The sequence below is a fragment of the Myotis yumanensis genome, unplaced genomic scaffold (genome assembly GCF_028538775.1).
Source record: "Myotis yumanensis isolate MYYU_CA2020_CCGP unplaced genomic scaffold, mMyoYum1.0.hap1 SCAF_12, whole genome shotgun sequence".
Classification (NCBI taxonomy): Eukaryota; Metazoa; Chordata; class Mammalia; order Chiroptera; family Vespertilionidae; genus Myotis; species Myotis yumanensis.
The window spans coordinates 4,947,518-4,960,536 of NW_027223763.1; the positions used below are offsets into that span (position 1 = coordinate 4,947,518).

Here is a 13,019-nt window from a genome sequence, read left to right on the forward strand (position 1 = left end):
AGAGGCCACGTTGACGGCTAGTGCTTTGTCGGAGACCCGGAGGAGGGCATGTAGGAAGATGCCCGGGGGTTGGAGGGGGCCTGACCGTGGGGGAGCTTTGCGGCCTCCAGGCAGGGAGACTGGACCCACAGAGGGGTCGGGGAGGTGGAGCAGAGTGGACATTCCAGACCCTTAGGAGCTGGAGCGTGCAAGACGCTGTGACCAACCGGAAAAGAAGTTGGGGTGTCGATCGAGGTGAGAGCAGTGAGTGTAGCTGGGACTCGGGGACATTCAGGGCTCACCAGCCCTTTCCTCTCCACTCTGGTCCTTCTGCCTGTCGTGCAGTTGACTTTCCTCTTCAACTGAAACCTACCTGTTGAGCTCAGCTTGCTTTTCAGCGATTGGATTTTCCATTTTGATGCACTTAAAAGTCTTGCAGGGTTCACCTTAGTTTCTCAGCCCCGCAGACATTCTCAAGTTTGTCTTTCGTGTCTTTAAAACAAATCTAGTCTGTGGCTGATCTTCCAGCACGAGGTACTGGCAGGCTTGTTCCGTGACCCGTTTCCGCTGGTTCTCCATCACGGTGCCGTGTCCTCTCGGCCATCTTTACCTACATTCTCTTCCCTGCAACTTAAAAACTACTCATACGAATGACTGAAGTCTAGTTCCTTTCTCCAGAGGTTGGTTTGCTTCTGCCTTGTATTTCGGGTAAGGTCACGTTTACTGAACGTCAAGGTTCTGTGGACCACGGGGGCCCTGACCCACAGCCTTCGAGCTCATGTGGGGACAGAATTCTTTCTGATCCCCCTACTCTAGGGCGTGGCCATTCTGCATCTCAGCTCAGTGACTCAGGGAAGGATTAGATCCCCATCCTGGCCAGCCCTTGGGATCGACTTCTGTCACCTCACTCCCACAAGCCTCTAAAAACCCAGCTGTTAGCAGTCATTTCTTCCAAAGCAAAACCTTCAGCCGTGCACACTCAAGAAATACTGGATTAAACACCGAGCGGAGGTGTTACCTGGAGAGGCGTACCCTGTCCCCAGCCCCCCAGGGCTGTCGTGGAGGAACGAGGCTGAGCAGGTCCAGAGCCAGCCGGGACCACGCAGGGAGCGACCAGGACCGGAAAGGGGGCGTTCCAGCTCCCCATGGCAGCGCGGTCTCCTCAGTGGGAAATGTCGCAGAGCCATTCACACGGCGGCACTGGGGGCTGGAGGGCCTAGATGTCTCAGATGCTTACGATTTTGTTTTTATGGTCCTTGCTCCTTGGGGTCACGTGTCTCCAGCCTCCTCTCAGGAGCTCAAGTCAACATGTGCTCAAGCTGCCAGAGTTCAGGATTTTATTTTAAAACAATAGTAAACAATTTCGTTGATTTTTCTTAAATCAAACCACCTCACACTTGGCTTGTCTCAGGCAAAATGTAAAAAACAAGAAGGAAGGGTGGGGGAGGGGAGGAAACCGTGGGGACTGACCAACCTTCCCTAGAAACAGGCCCCGGCCCTGGCCTCTGGAATGGCTTTGGACACGGTCAACTGAGAAAGGAAAGCACCCGAACATTGTGCTTCAGCAGCAGATTACGAACCTCCACAAAGAAAGGGAGGGGCGGGGTTCGAACACAGGTCCCGAGCAGCCTGGTTCAGTTCTAGAAGCTTCCAAGAGTCTGGAAGCATGTCCACTCCACAACTCCACTTCAGAGACGGAGAGATCAAGTCCCTTGAGGAGGAGCCGTCCTCTGAGCTGGACAGTGGGGCTCTGTGCCACACCCCAAAAGAGGCTCCAGGGTGCCCCGGGCAGTTCCCAGCCTCTCGGAGGGGTCGGGAAGGGTAAGGAATGCTCAGAGCGAAGGGGGGGAGGGCGCGGATGTCAGGCACCACGGACCCTCCTCACCGCTCCGTTCCTCTGCACTTGGTTCTCGTGGAGATGAAGACTAACCGCTCCCACTGGCAGGACCAAAAAGAGCTGTAAACAGCTTGGGTTTGCTCACCCACATGTGCAGGCTCTTTTGTCAGGAAGGGACCACTGTCTGGGGGACAGGGGACCGGAGAAAGCCCTTGTGGTGTAAGGGTCAGTGCTGGGTAGGACACGATAGCAGCCGCCAGACGAGCGCTCTCTCTCGGCCTGGCCCCCCAGACTCGGAAACACTGCATGAGGTTCTGGAATGGCAATGGTGGCAGGGAGGGCACAGGGCGCGCCCCTCTGCTGGGTCCCAGGCCACCTTTCAGGGCAAAGGGCCTGGGCCCCCTGTACTCGGGGCAGCCACCGCAGAGCAGGCTCTTCCGGCCCCATCTCCGAAATCCTGCCTGCCGTCAACAAAACCAAAAATAAATAGTGTGTATTTTTCACGCCCCTGGATCTCCTGCCCTGCGAGCACAGGTGCCAGGCCTCCTCCTCTACCCACACCCCAGCGCCCACACCAGCACTTCCCACCAGGCCAGGGCTGGCGGCAGCACAGCGCGGAGCTGGCTGTGTGGCCCCCGTCAGCAGGCGCTCCAGGATCCTGGCCGAGGGGCTGGCCTGGCCCTTCGGGCCACCTTGTTCATTAAAATTAAAGTAAGAAAACAAAAGGCTCCACTTGGCGACGGGTCTGTCGAGGTCTCCGCTTCATCCCTCTGCATTCTGTCCATCCCGCACGGCGGCGTGCAGGCCAGACGGAGGTGGACCCAGGCACCCTCACCAGTCACTGCAGTTTCGTCCCCAGCTTGCGTTGTCTGTTCCTGCAAAACAGGGGTGGGAGTCTGCAGTGAGGATGCCTGGGGGTCAGAGGAGGGGACCCCTGGCATTCAGTGGCCCCCTTAGCTGTCCCCTCCCTACCCACAGTCCCTTCAAAATGGGTGAGTGCCCCTCCCAGTAGCCCCAGTCCCTGACTCACCAAACTTCCTCCCGCCTGGCAGCTGTGCACATGCTCTTCCCTCTCTTGAGAACACTCTCCGCCCACCCCCCAACCTGGGCAGGCTGGCACTCCCTCCACACTCAGGTCTGTCTCCCCTGAGCAGCAGGCCCAACCACCGGCCCCCACGTCGCGTTTGTCCCGAGCTCTCAGGCCCAGGGCACGCATCACACAGGAGGCGCCTTATTCTTCACGGCTCCCCTGACGGCTGTGGCTGTCTCACTCTGCCTCCCCCCAGCACACGGCCTGGCACAGAGCACACTTATACAGAAATGTTGGTAAATGAAGGCAGGTGGTGGCCAGTGGAGCCAGGTGACAGGGGCAGGACCATTCTGAGCGTCAGGTGGAGAGCCTGGGACAGCCGGGCCTCTCCAATAATGGGATTGCCTGCCCTAACCACCTCAAATCCCCTTTCCTCCTGGATCCAGGGCTTTCCCTTTAAGCTCCTTAGGATAATTTGGACCATGATGCACTAGACACATTTCCAGGCTGCTCAGGTGCCCTGGCCTGGCCTGCCCTGTGACTCCTCTCACCACCGCCTCGGGGAAACCCCAGAGGCTCGCTCTGGAGTCTGACCTCGCCTCAGCTCCCCTCGGAACCCCGGCTGGCACCGACCCACGGAGGGAGAGCTCAGTCAGTAGACTCCAAAGCCCAGCTCTGCACCACCTTGCTGTGCACTGCACCTCTGTTTACCCATTTATGGGGCGCATTCTGAACTAAGCACCCTGAGAATCCCGGCTGCCTAGCTCTCTGGTTCTGGGCCACAGGGGTTAAAAGCATGGCTCTGGGCCTGACAGCCCGGGTTCCCAGCCCAGCGTCCCCACCCACAATCTCTAAGTCATCCATAGTGACTCCCCTCTCATCTCAGCCTCAGTTTTCTCATCTGTAAAATGCGGAGGAGGATTCCACGAAGCAGTGAAAAACAGTGCTTAGCCAAGTGCCTGGGTCTCGGGGAGCCTCTAAGAGCAGGAGCAGTGGCAGCCCCACTGAGCCAGGACCCAGTGAGAGCCGGACCCTTAACTCACCTGGCTTCTGCCCGGGTGACTGTGTACTCAAACCAGAGGACGTTGGGAATGAGGCTCGTGTCTCGAATTAGAAAGAACTCAGAGATAGGCCTGCGGAGACAGACACCCAGAACCCCAGGTCATGTCAGGGCACGAGCTTGTCATCCAGCCAGAGTCCCCCATCAGTGTGGAGTCAGCCATGCACCTTCCCCCCCACCGCTCAGAGTCCTTGCCCGAACTGTGCCCCCCGGGCCACTGCGAGAACTACAAGTGCCACCTGTGACACTGAGGCAGGGCCCCCCCACCGTGCACACAGCTCGCGGGACTCAGGCTGCTTTCCGAGTCCCTGAGAGCCGAGGCGAGGACAGAGAAGCCACCTTAGCTTCTGGGCGTGAGGAGACGCCTGGGCAACAGAGAAGCCAGGCAGACGGGGTCTGCGGCCTCATGCCCACCAGAGACCTGGACCCTAGGGCTCTTCCAGGGAGACCGAGGCTGGGGTAGGAAACCCTAGGTCCTCCACTGACGGCCCTTCCGCAGAGGGGGCGGGGCCCTGGGGCCGGGGCAGGCGGGGCAGCAGCAGGGCAGGAAGCAGTTACCAGGACGCTATCCTGGGGAAGAGAGGCGTGAGGACCTCCTGGGTGAAGACGAACCAAGCGATGGCCATGAGGCTTCCGGCGACGCCCCCATACACCACCTGGCTCCAGGTGTGATACAGCAGGTAGACCCTGGGCCAAGGACAAGGGAAGTTCATGAGAGCCAGCCAGCAACAGGCCTGCACGGTCCCCCACGCCCAGGCACTAGCTTCTGGGGACCTGTGTGCGCACAGGGAGACACGCTCAGATAGGCATGAACTCCTGTGAACATAGCCTCAGGCCCCGACGGCGCCTCCCCCGACTCCAAGAGAGGAGATGAGACTCGCCGCCTTTCTCCCCAGCCCTGAACTCCGAGTTTGTCTGCACGGGGCTCCTCCAGGCGCTGGAGCAGAAGCTGATGTGCGGAGGTGTCCCCAGGAGCCTGGGCTCAGCTGGGAGGAGACAGCAGGACTGGGCTGCAAGGGGCAGTGGAGCCCTGACCCTACAAAGTAAGAGGCTGGGACCCTTTTCCCCGCCCTACCCTACAGGCTCTGAGACTCAGGTCTACAGTGAGGTCCAATAGGGACCAAAAACCCAGCAAGACTGAGTGGCAGGGTGTGGGTGGGGCTCGCCCTCCGCCTGTACCTGCTGTAGGAGACCAGAAAGGCCGCGGTGAGGAGGCCCAGGGACAGCACGTGCCTCCACAGCAAGTCCAGGAACCTGGCGTTGTTCGTTTGGTGCATTCTGGGAAGACAGGCCTGTCAGGTGGCCTCAGCCCACAGCCTGGAGCCCAGGCCTCCCAAACAGCTCCTGGCCCCTCCACAGGCTCCCTGGGCGCCTTCTGCCCTGGCTGCAGCTCCTCCCACCCCCGGAAGAGGCCAAGCCCCACGTGGCATCCAAAGGACTCGAAGTGAGTCCCTGGCAAAGGCTGGCCTGGGCCAGTCCAGGGCCACTCCAACCAGAAAGAAGCTCACCTTAAATATAGGAAAAGGAAGGAATAGACGGAGAAAAACCACATAAACTGGGAATGGCTGGAGGGCATCCCGTACTTGGTGCCCACTGTCGCGTGGGGATCTGGGGGAGAGAGAACAGGGCATGATGGGAGGCTGCAGGCCCTCCAGTAATGCCCCAACCTGGTGGACCCCCGATTCCTGCAGCCTGGGCCTTACCTCCACAGGGCCGCGGCTCCTTGATGACGTGTTTCATCAGCCAGTTGACCCCCTCGTTCAGTGCCAGGCCCCCGAGGAACGAGATCTGTCGGGAAAATGTGTGGTCAGCCGGGCCTCTGTGCCTGCTGGCCACCGCCCAGCCCCAAAGACCAGGGCCCCTGACTGATATTCCCAGCCCAACTGGTGAACCACCTGGAAGCAGCCCGGAGGCTCCACACACCTCAAGAAAGGTGGTGGCATGGAAGGGAAGGCGCAGCACCTGGGATGAGATGGCGCAACCCCCTTCCGTGGGCTGGGGGCAGCGGGGAGCAGTGGGAGGGCCTGGGGTGAGGGGACAGATTCACTCACCGTGTGCAGCTCCCGCTTGAATATGATGAGGGTCACGAAACCGACAATGACAAACACAGGGCCGAGGCTCAGGTAGGCAAGGAGGTGGCCGGAGAGATCACCTGGGTGCGACAGGGAAAACGGGATGAGGACAGCGCATGAGCCTCAGAGAGGGGCCAGCCCCGTGCAAGGTAATTAGCACCTGAGCCAGAGAGGAGGTGCCAACAGGAGCCAGAGTGCAGGGCCAGGCAGCTGTGGACACCTTAGTCAGAACGAGTGGGAGCGGGACTAACATCCAAGTCTCTGGCCCAGGAATCTGAACCCGGCTTCGTCTGGCCCCCGAGACGGGCTCTGTACCAGGGGCAGCCCAGCAGGCACATGGGTGCCCCTGGAACACAGTGTTGTGCTGAGGCTGCCCCAGCCGAGCCCTGGGCTCCAGGGAACCTGGTATTCTCTGGCCACACAGACTTGGGTTTGTGCTGCAGGCCCCCACAAGGACCAAGGCCAAGGGTAGGGAGAAGGCTGTGTTGTCCAGTACGGACGCCAGTTGCAGTAACAGCTTCTCACGGCCTCTACTGGCAAGAAATTGGCTACCTATTCACTGCCTGCTTTTTACCATCCTAACAGGCTGGGGGAGAGGCGGTGTGAGGACGGCCAGCCCCTCTGAGAGATGAGGACAGCACAGCCAGGAGATGAGGGCCACTTCCCCCCTTGCTCAAGAACAGGGCTGATGTCAAGCTCAAAGACTACCCTCACCATTCAAGACAGGACAGCCAGCCCTAGCCAGTTTGGCTCAGTGGATGGAGCATCGGCCTGTGGACTAAAGGGTCCCAGGTTCGATCCCGGTCTAGGGCACATGCCCAGGTAGCGGGCTCTATCCCCGGTGGGTGGCGTGTAGGAGGCAGCCGATCAATGATTCTCTCTTATCACTGACGTTTCTATCTCTCTCTCCCTCTCCCTTCCTCTCTGAAATCAATTTTAAAAAAAGAAAAGACAGGACAGCTACGTGGCCACTCTGGAGTCAGAGGGCATGGTGGGTCAGAGGGCATGGTGGGTCAGAGGGCAGGGTTCAGTTCCCGAGCCAGCACTTGCTACATGACCTCATGCAGACGCCACCTCCCTGACCTCAGCTCGGTCACCTGTGAAAAGGGTACCTAGTACCCACCCCCTATGACTGTGAGCTTGAATGAGACGGGGCCTGTGTGACACCCAGCTCGGCCCCTGGCACCCAGGACACGTCCACGCTGGGGGCTCTGCTCTCCCACCAGCTAGGAGAACCCAGCGTGGGAAATGGCCCACACCACCAGCCTGGCCTCACACAGGGAAGGTGCCCACACAGGGCGGAGCCCAGACTCAGGCTGAAGAAATGGGCACACACCTGGCCTCACCCACACCTACCCAAGGCAGGGCTGGCTCAAGGGCTAGTGCTGCCCTGGGCCAGCTGGGTGACGGGGTGAGCCCTTCCCCTTCCTGGACCACTGTCACTTCACCCACACAGTGGCCCTGAGACTCAGGGTCTCTCAGCTGCCCAGCTGATGCCCAGAGCACCTGGCCGTGAGGACAGGGAGTAGCTGGTGTCCAGCTCCATGACTATCCCACAACAGCACCATCCTGGGACCTTCCTGCAGATGCTCTGCCCTCGCCACTCTGCTCCAAGCCCCTCCATGGCTACCTCTGCCTTTGGGATAAGTCCCACCTCAGCCCAGCTCATTGGGCCGTCCTAGCCCTGCTCCCCTCCCACCCTCTGCTCCAGTTCCAGGGACCACACTCCAGTTCCCTGAACACACCGTGCTCTGTCCTACTTCTGGACCTGTGCAGTCTCCCCCACCCGGGACGCTGCCTGGGTTCACGCAACCTAACCTGAGCACCCACCACAGTGGCAAAGACCCGTTCCTGCCCCTGCAGAGTGCTCAGCCTGGGGGGGAACATGAATAGGTGACCGTGCATCATTCATGATTTGCTTGTTAGTGTAGGTATCAGGCTGTGTCTGTCTCTCCCTCTGCAGGTCCCATAAGAGCAGGGACGGGGTCTCTTTACACAGCACTCAATGCCCCAAGCCCAGAATAGCACCTGGCACATAACTAGGCTCAAAAATAACGGCAAATGAATGGAGAATGGATAAAGGAAGCAAGGGTCAGTGTGATGAGGGGTACGAAGTAGAGGGGGCCAGAGAAGAGTTAGCAGGGGCTAGACCGTGTGGGCTCCCCCAGGCTCAGCCAGCTCCCTCCTCGGGCACCCAGTCCTGCACAGGTTACCTCATCACAGCCTGCATCATGCTGCTCACAACAGCCAGCTTCCTTCTCCTGGCTTGTTAGAATGTGAGCACTCGGAGAAGTGAGGACGGTGCTGAGGCCTTGGCCAAGTCCCTTCCCCTCCCCAGGCTACGGTTTCCCTCCTGTAAAATGGTTTTTTTCATAGCCCAGGACTGTAGGGACTTATCCACCTGTTCACCATTCTAAACCCAAAGCTAGACCTGGGCCTAGCACTCAGGAGGCGCTCAGTGGGTCCTGGCTGAGTGAATGGAGGGGTGGAAGGGCAGGCAGGCTGGTAGGGCCCAGCACCTGGCAGGGCCACCCTACCCCCAGTATAACCCAGAACACCCAGGGTCAAAGTTCTCTGGCAGCCAGCCCTGGGGCCCTCAGCAGGGGCCAAGTTCTCACATCTCCACCCAGAAGAGCAACATTTGAGCAGGTCCTTCCTAGGACAACCAGGGCTCGATGCGGGGCTCACCTGATACCCAACCATCCTCCCCAGGGGGGGGAGAGGGGGGGCTTGGGCGGGTCCTGGGAAGTGGGGCTGACCTGAACTGCGGTTCTTTACTGAATACTGCCTGTGCGCCAGGCACCGCGCTCAGCATTTCTCACGCCACTAGAAGGGAGGCGCTGTGATTAGTCCCACTTTAGAGATGAAGTACCTGGGGCACCGACACGTGAAGCCACTGGCACAGGGCCCAGGCCTGAGCTGGAGCCCAGACACCTCTGACCCCAAGGCCCAAGCTCTGCCCCAGGCCACCAGAGCCTCCAGAACTGTAGCTAAAGGACCTCCCGGCTGCAAAACCCTGTGCTGCTAGCGCTGTGTCTGATGGGAAGCTCCAGAAATCAAGATCCTCTGTTGTGCAGCGGTGCCCTACCCAGGGCGTGGCACACCAGAGGCACTCCAACCACGGGCAGCTGCCTGGCCTCGGCGGCACCCTCCCAGCGACCGGGAGCTCTTGCTCTCGCAGGCGACCCAAATGCACAAGGAAGCAGGCACTCCCTGCACGCCGGGGAGGGAGTCCGGCCTCCCTGGCTCCGGGGAAGGCGGGGAAGAAGGGCCCAGGTCCAGGCCAGTGACCCTTCGCCGCCTCACACAGCCCCCCTCCCCATTACAGCCCACCCGCGCCCCGGAACCCGAGGGAGCACCCCCGCCGCGCAGCCGCAGAGCGCACCAGCGAGCCTCACAATTTCGCCCAGCTCATCGCCGCACCACCGCGCGTGCGCGACGCGCGCCGGCCGAGCCCCTCCATGGCTCACTATTTGACAGTTCCCACCCCGGTATCCCGGCGCCCCCTCCGCGGGCTCGCTCGAGCCGCAGCGCCCGGGACGGAGGGGCCGGCCCCGGGAAGGCGTCCTTAGAACCGGGGCCGCCTTTTACCTGCAGGATATTCGACGTGGGTGAGGGCGACCGGCCGCCATGAAGCAGGGAGCGAGCACTGTCCGTCCGCTGCCATCTTACCCGGAGACCGGGCTTCGCCGAGCAGCCAATGGGGTGCCAGGGGGGCGGTGGTCCTGACCTATCACGCCAGGGAGGCGCCTCGCATCCAATCGGAAGCCGATACAGGTAGCGGCGCAGCCATTCAGCGTGCAGGGCGTAGGGCTGGTCCCAGCGGCGAATCAGAGAGCGGGGCCCCTAGGAGCTTGTGAACCGACCAAGCCAGCGACCAATCCGGGGCGAGCGCAGGTAGGTTTCTGGCCAATCAGGGAAGAGGCGGGTTCCAGCACAGAACAGAGAGCAGAATAGCCAATCAGAAGGTGAAGCCGGCTCCCCAGTGTGGGCAGGACGGACCAATCAGGCCTTAGTTTGGGAGGCGTGTTGAACTTTGGTGGGAGCTTTGGTTTGGCCAGGACCTGCGCCGTGTGAAGGCTCCCCAGGTAACCCGAGCCCGCCCGGAGCCGAAGGGGCTTGGGCGTCGGTCAGAGCACGTGCTGGAAGCGGCGGGGGCGGGGCGGGGGTCTCCATGTCACGATAGGGTCTGGGTCCACCGCCTTTTAGTTATGAGTAAACTGAAACCCAAGACCCAGAGGGCACTTAACTCTTTTCTTGAGTGATACTAGGAGTGGAAGCTTAATTGAAGTTAAGAAAGGCTCCTTCCTTCTTTCTTCAATTAACAAAGATTTATTGATTCAGTCACATTGATGCTGGAATCTTGAGAGCATTTAAACCAGAAGCCGATTTCCATCTACACCTCAGTTTCCCCAAAGCATTCCTCTCAGTAGCCACAAGGCCCTGCATAAACAGCCACAGCTTCCACCCACCCTCCCCTCTCCTACCCCCTCTCGGGCTAGCCTGGCCCACCCTTGTCTCCTGGCCTTTGCACATCCTGTTGCGCCTGGAAGGCATGGCGCCTCTCGCCCCACTTCGCCTCGCCAAGTCTCGCTCAAGTGTCAGTTCTCATTTGGAGGTTTCTGTGGCCAGGTGAGCGGCCTCCCCTGAGCCCCTCTCCTGCCTCGGCACTGACCACACCGGACTGGAATCAATTCCTTGTCTGTCTCTCCCAGTAAACAATGGTTCTCTGACTGCATGGGCACCAGGATGGGGTTATGGAAAATGCAGATTCCTGGGTCCCACTAGGGTCTGGGTTACAGTCTGCATTCTTATGTGCCTGGGGTTCTAATACAAGGGATTTCAGCCATGCCTGCAGAAGCCCCAGGTGTCACGCAGATGGCCCAGGCCAGACCTAGAACAACAGCCTGATAAATGACACAAATGCTTGTGAGAAGTGAAAATAAACCAGGCATGGCTAGCTCTGCAAGACTGCAGGACAGCTGAAGCCAGGACTGTGGCTCAGCTGAGAGGGCTGGGGGACGATGCTGACTCGGGCTCCCCTGGCCCCCCTCAACTGTGCTCAGCTCCCCACCAGGCTCAGCCTGGGCTTGTCTGGGTCAGCTGGCCCCGTTTCCCTGTCACCTACCCTCAGCTACCTCCGGCACTGCCATTATTAGCTTCTGAGAAGCAGGAGGTGTGAGTTTCCCAGAATAGTCCCCTGAGACAGGGCAGCTCTCTTGGGTCTGGCTGCATTGCCCCTCCTTGGCCAGTGGCCATTTCACTGATGAGCAAATAGGCCTAGAGAGGCAGAGCCCCTGAAATCCAGGTCTGATTCCATAGCCCTCTTGCCTCAGGGGGAGCATTCCAAGAAGAACTATGGAAAGAGAGTTATCCAGTGTGGGGTCTTCCTGGCAGAGGGACCAGCATAAGCAAGGATCCTGAGGCAGGAGTGTGGCTGGATGAAATGGGCAAGAGAGCGTGAGGGGGGAGGTGCTAGGGAGAAGGGGGGTTCAGAGGGGCTGGGCCCCCAAAATTTTGAGGGCCACTATTAGTGGTGAGAACAGACGGAAGCTGGGAAGGATGGGAGTGTTGTTTGGTTTGGTTCTGCTTTTTAAAAAATTTATATTGATTTCAGAGAGGAAGGGAAAAGGGGAGAGAGAGAGAAACATCAATAATGAGAGAGAATCATTGATGGGCTGCCTCCTGCACACCCCACACTGGGGATCGAGCCCACAACCTGGGCATGTGCCCTGATCAGGAATCGAACTGTGACCTCCTGGTTCATAAGTTGACAGCCACTGAGCCACACTGGCTGGGCTGGTTGTGGTTTTTTGTTTTTTTTTAAATATATTTTATTGATTTTTTACAGAGAGGAAGGGAGAGGGACAGAGTCAGAAACATCGATGAGAGAGAAACATCGACCAGCTGCCTCCTGCACACCTCCCACTGGGGATGTGCCCGAAACCAAGGTACATGCCCCTGACCGGAATCGAACCCGGGACCCTTCAGTCCGCAGGCCAATGCTCTATCCACTGAGCCAAACCGGTTTGGCGGTTGTGGTTTTTTTAAAAAATTAAAATATAACATTCATACAGGAAATTCCTGAAATGGAATGTGATGAAATTTCACAAACAAAACACACCTGTATAAGCAGCCCCTAGATCAAGAACCAGGGCCCCAGGAGCCCCTGATACCCAGCTATTCACCCCAGGGTGACCACCATCCCTACATCTAACACTATACATTAGGTTGGTCTGAGTTTGTACTTTCTATAAACAGCATCCTACAGTACAGGGTGGGGCAAAAGTAGGTTTACACTTGTATTATTATTTATTATACTAGAGGCCCAGGGCACGAATCCATGGGGCCCCTCGCCTGGCCTGAGCCCTCTCGCAATCCGGGACCCCTCGCGGGATGTCAGACTGCCGGTTTTGGCCCAATCGCCACAGGCCAGGCTAAGGAACCTCACCGGTGCACAAATCCATGCACCAGGCCTCTAGTATGCATGTAAGATCTTTGGTTAATCTCTTCCCACCCTCCCCGCTTCTCTCTGAGATTCATCAGTCTGTTCCATGTTTCCATGCCTGTGGTTTCCGCTCCTGCATTGAGCGTCTGCCCCCTGGTGGTCAGTGCGCATCATAGCTACCAGCCGGTTGGCCGGTCCCATAGGCTTTTATAGAGATTATTTGCCAGACAAACCACTTTTGCCCCACCCATATGTACTTTCTGTGTGTGGTTTCTTTCACTAGCATTGTGTTTGTGAGATTTATCCACGCTCTGGCCTCTAGTTGTCATTTGTTCACTCTCATTGCCATATGGTATTCCATAGTGCGAACATACCGCTGTTTATTTTCCATTCCACTCTCTAAACATTTTTTCTCTTTATTGTGTTGCAAACAGCATTGCTAGGAACATCCTTGTGCATACCTCTGCTGCACTTACGGATGCATGTCTGTTGGAGATGTGCCCAGGAGCCACTGTAGGGTCCCAGGAGATGGCAGAGATGACAGGTCAGACCCAGCGTGTGGACAAAGGGCTAGTGCAGGTGTGAGGGCTACA

At 58.6% G+C, this 13,019-nt stretch overlaps 1 protein-coding gene across 1 annotated transcript; it reads right to left on the bottom strand.

The window, feature by feature from the left end:
• Positions 1-1,299: 1,299 nt before the first annotated feature.
• DOLPP1 (dolichyldiphosphatase 1) lies at positions 1,300-9,647 on the bottom strand. Its single transcript, XM_070430485.1, has 8 exons — positions 9,570-9,647; positions 5,958-6,058; positions 5,610-5,694; positions 5,415-5,514; positions 5,086-5,184; positions 4,465-4,593; positions 3,890-3,979; positions 1,300-2,691 (listed from the first exon to the last, which is right to left on the bottom strand). The coding sequence occupies exons 1-8, from the start codon at positions 9,643-9,645 to the stop codon at positions 2,655-2,657; spliced, it is 717 nt and encodes a 238-aa protein (XP_070286586.1). The 5' UTR covers positions 9,646-9,647; the 3' UTR covers positions 1,300-2,654.
• Between the last annotated feature and the right edge of the window lie 3,372 nt (positions 9,648-13,019).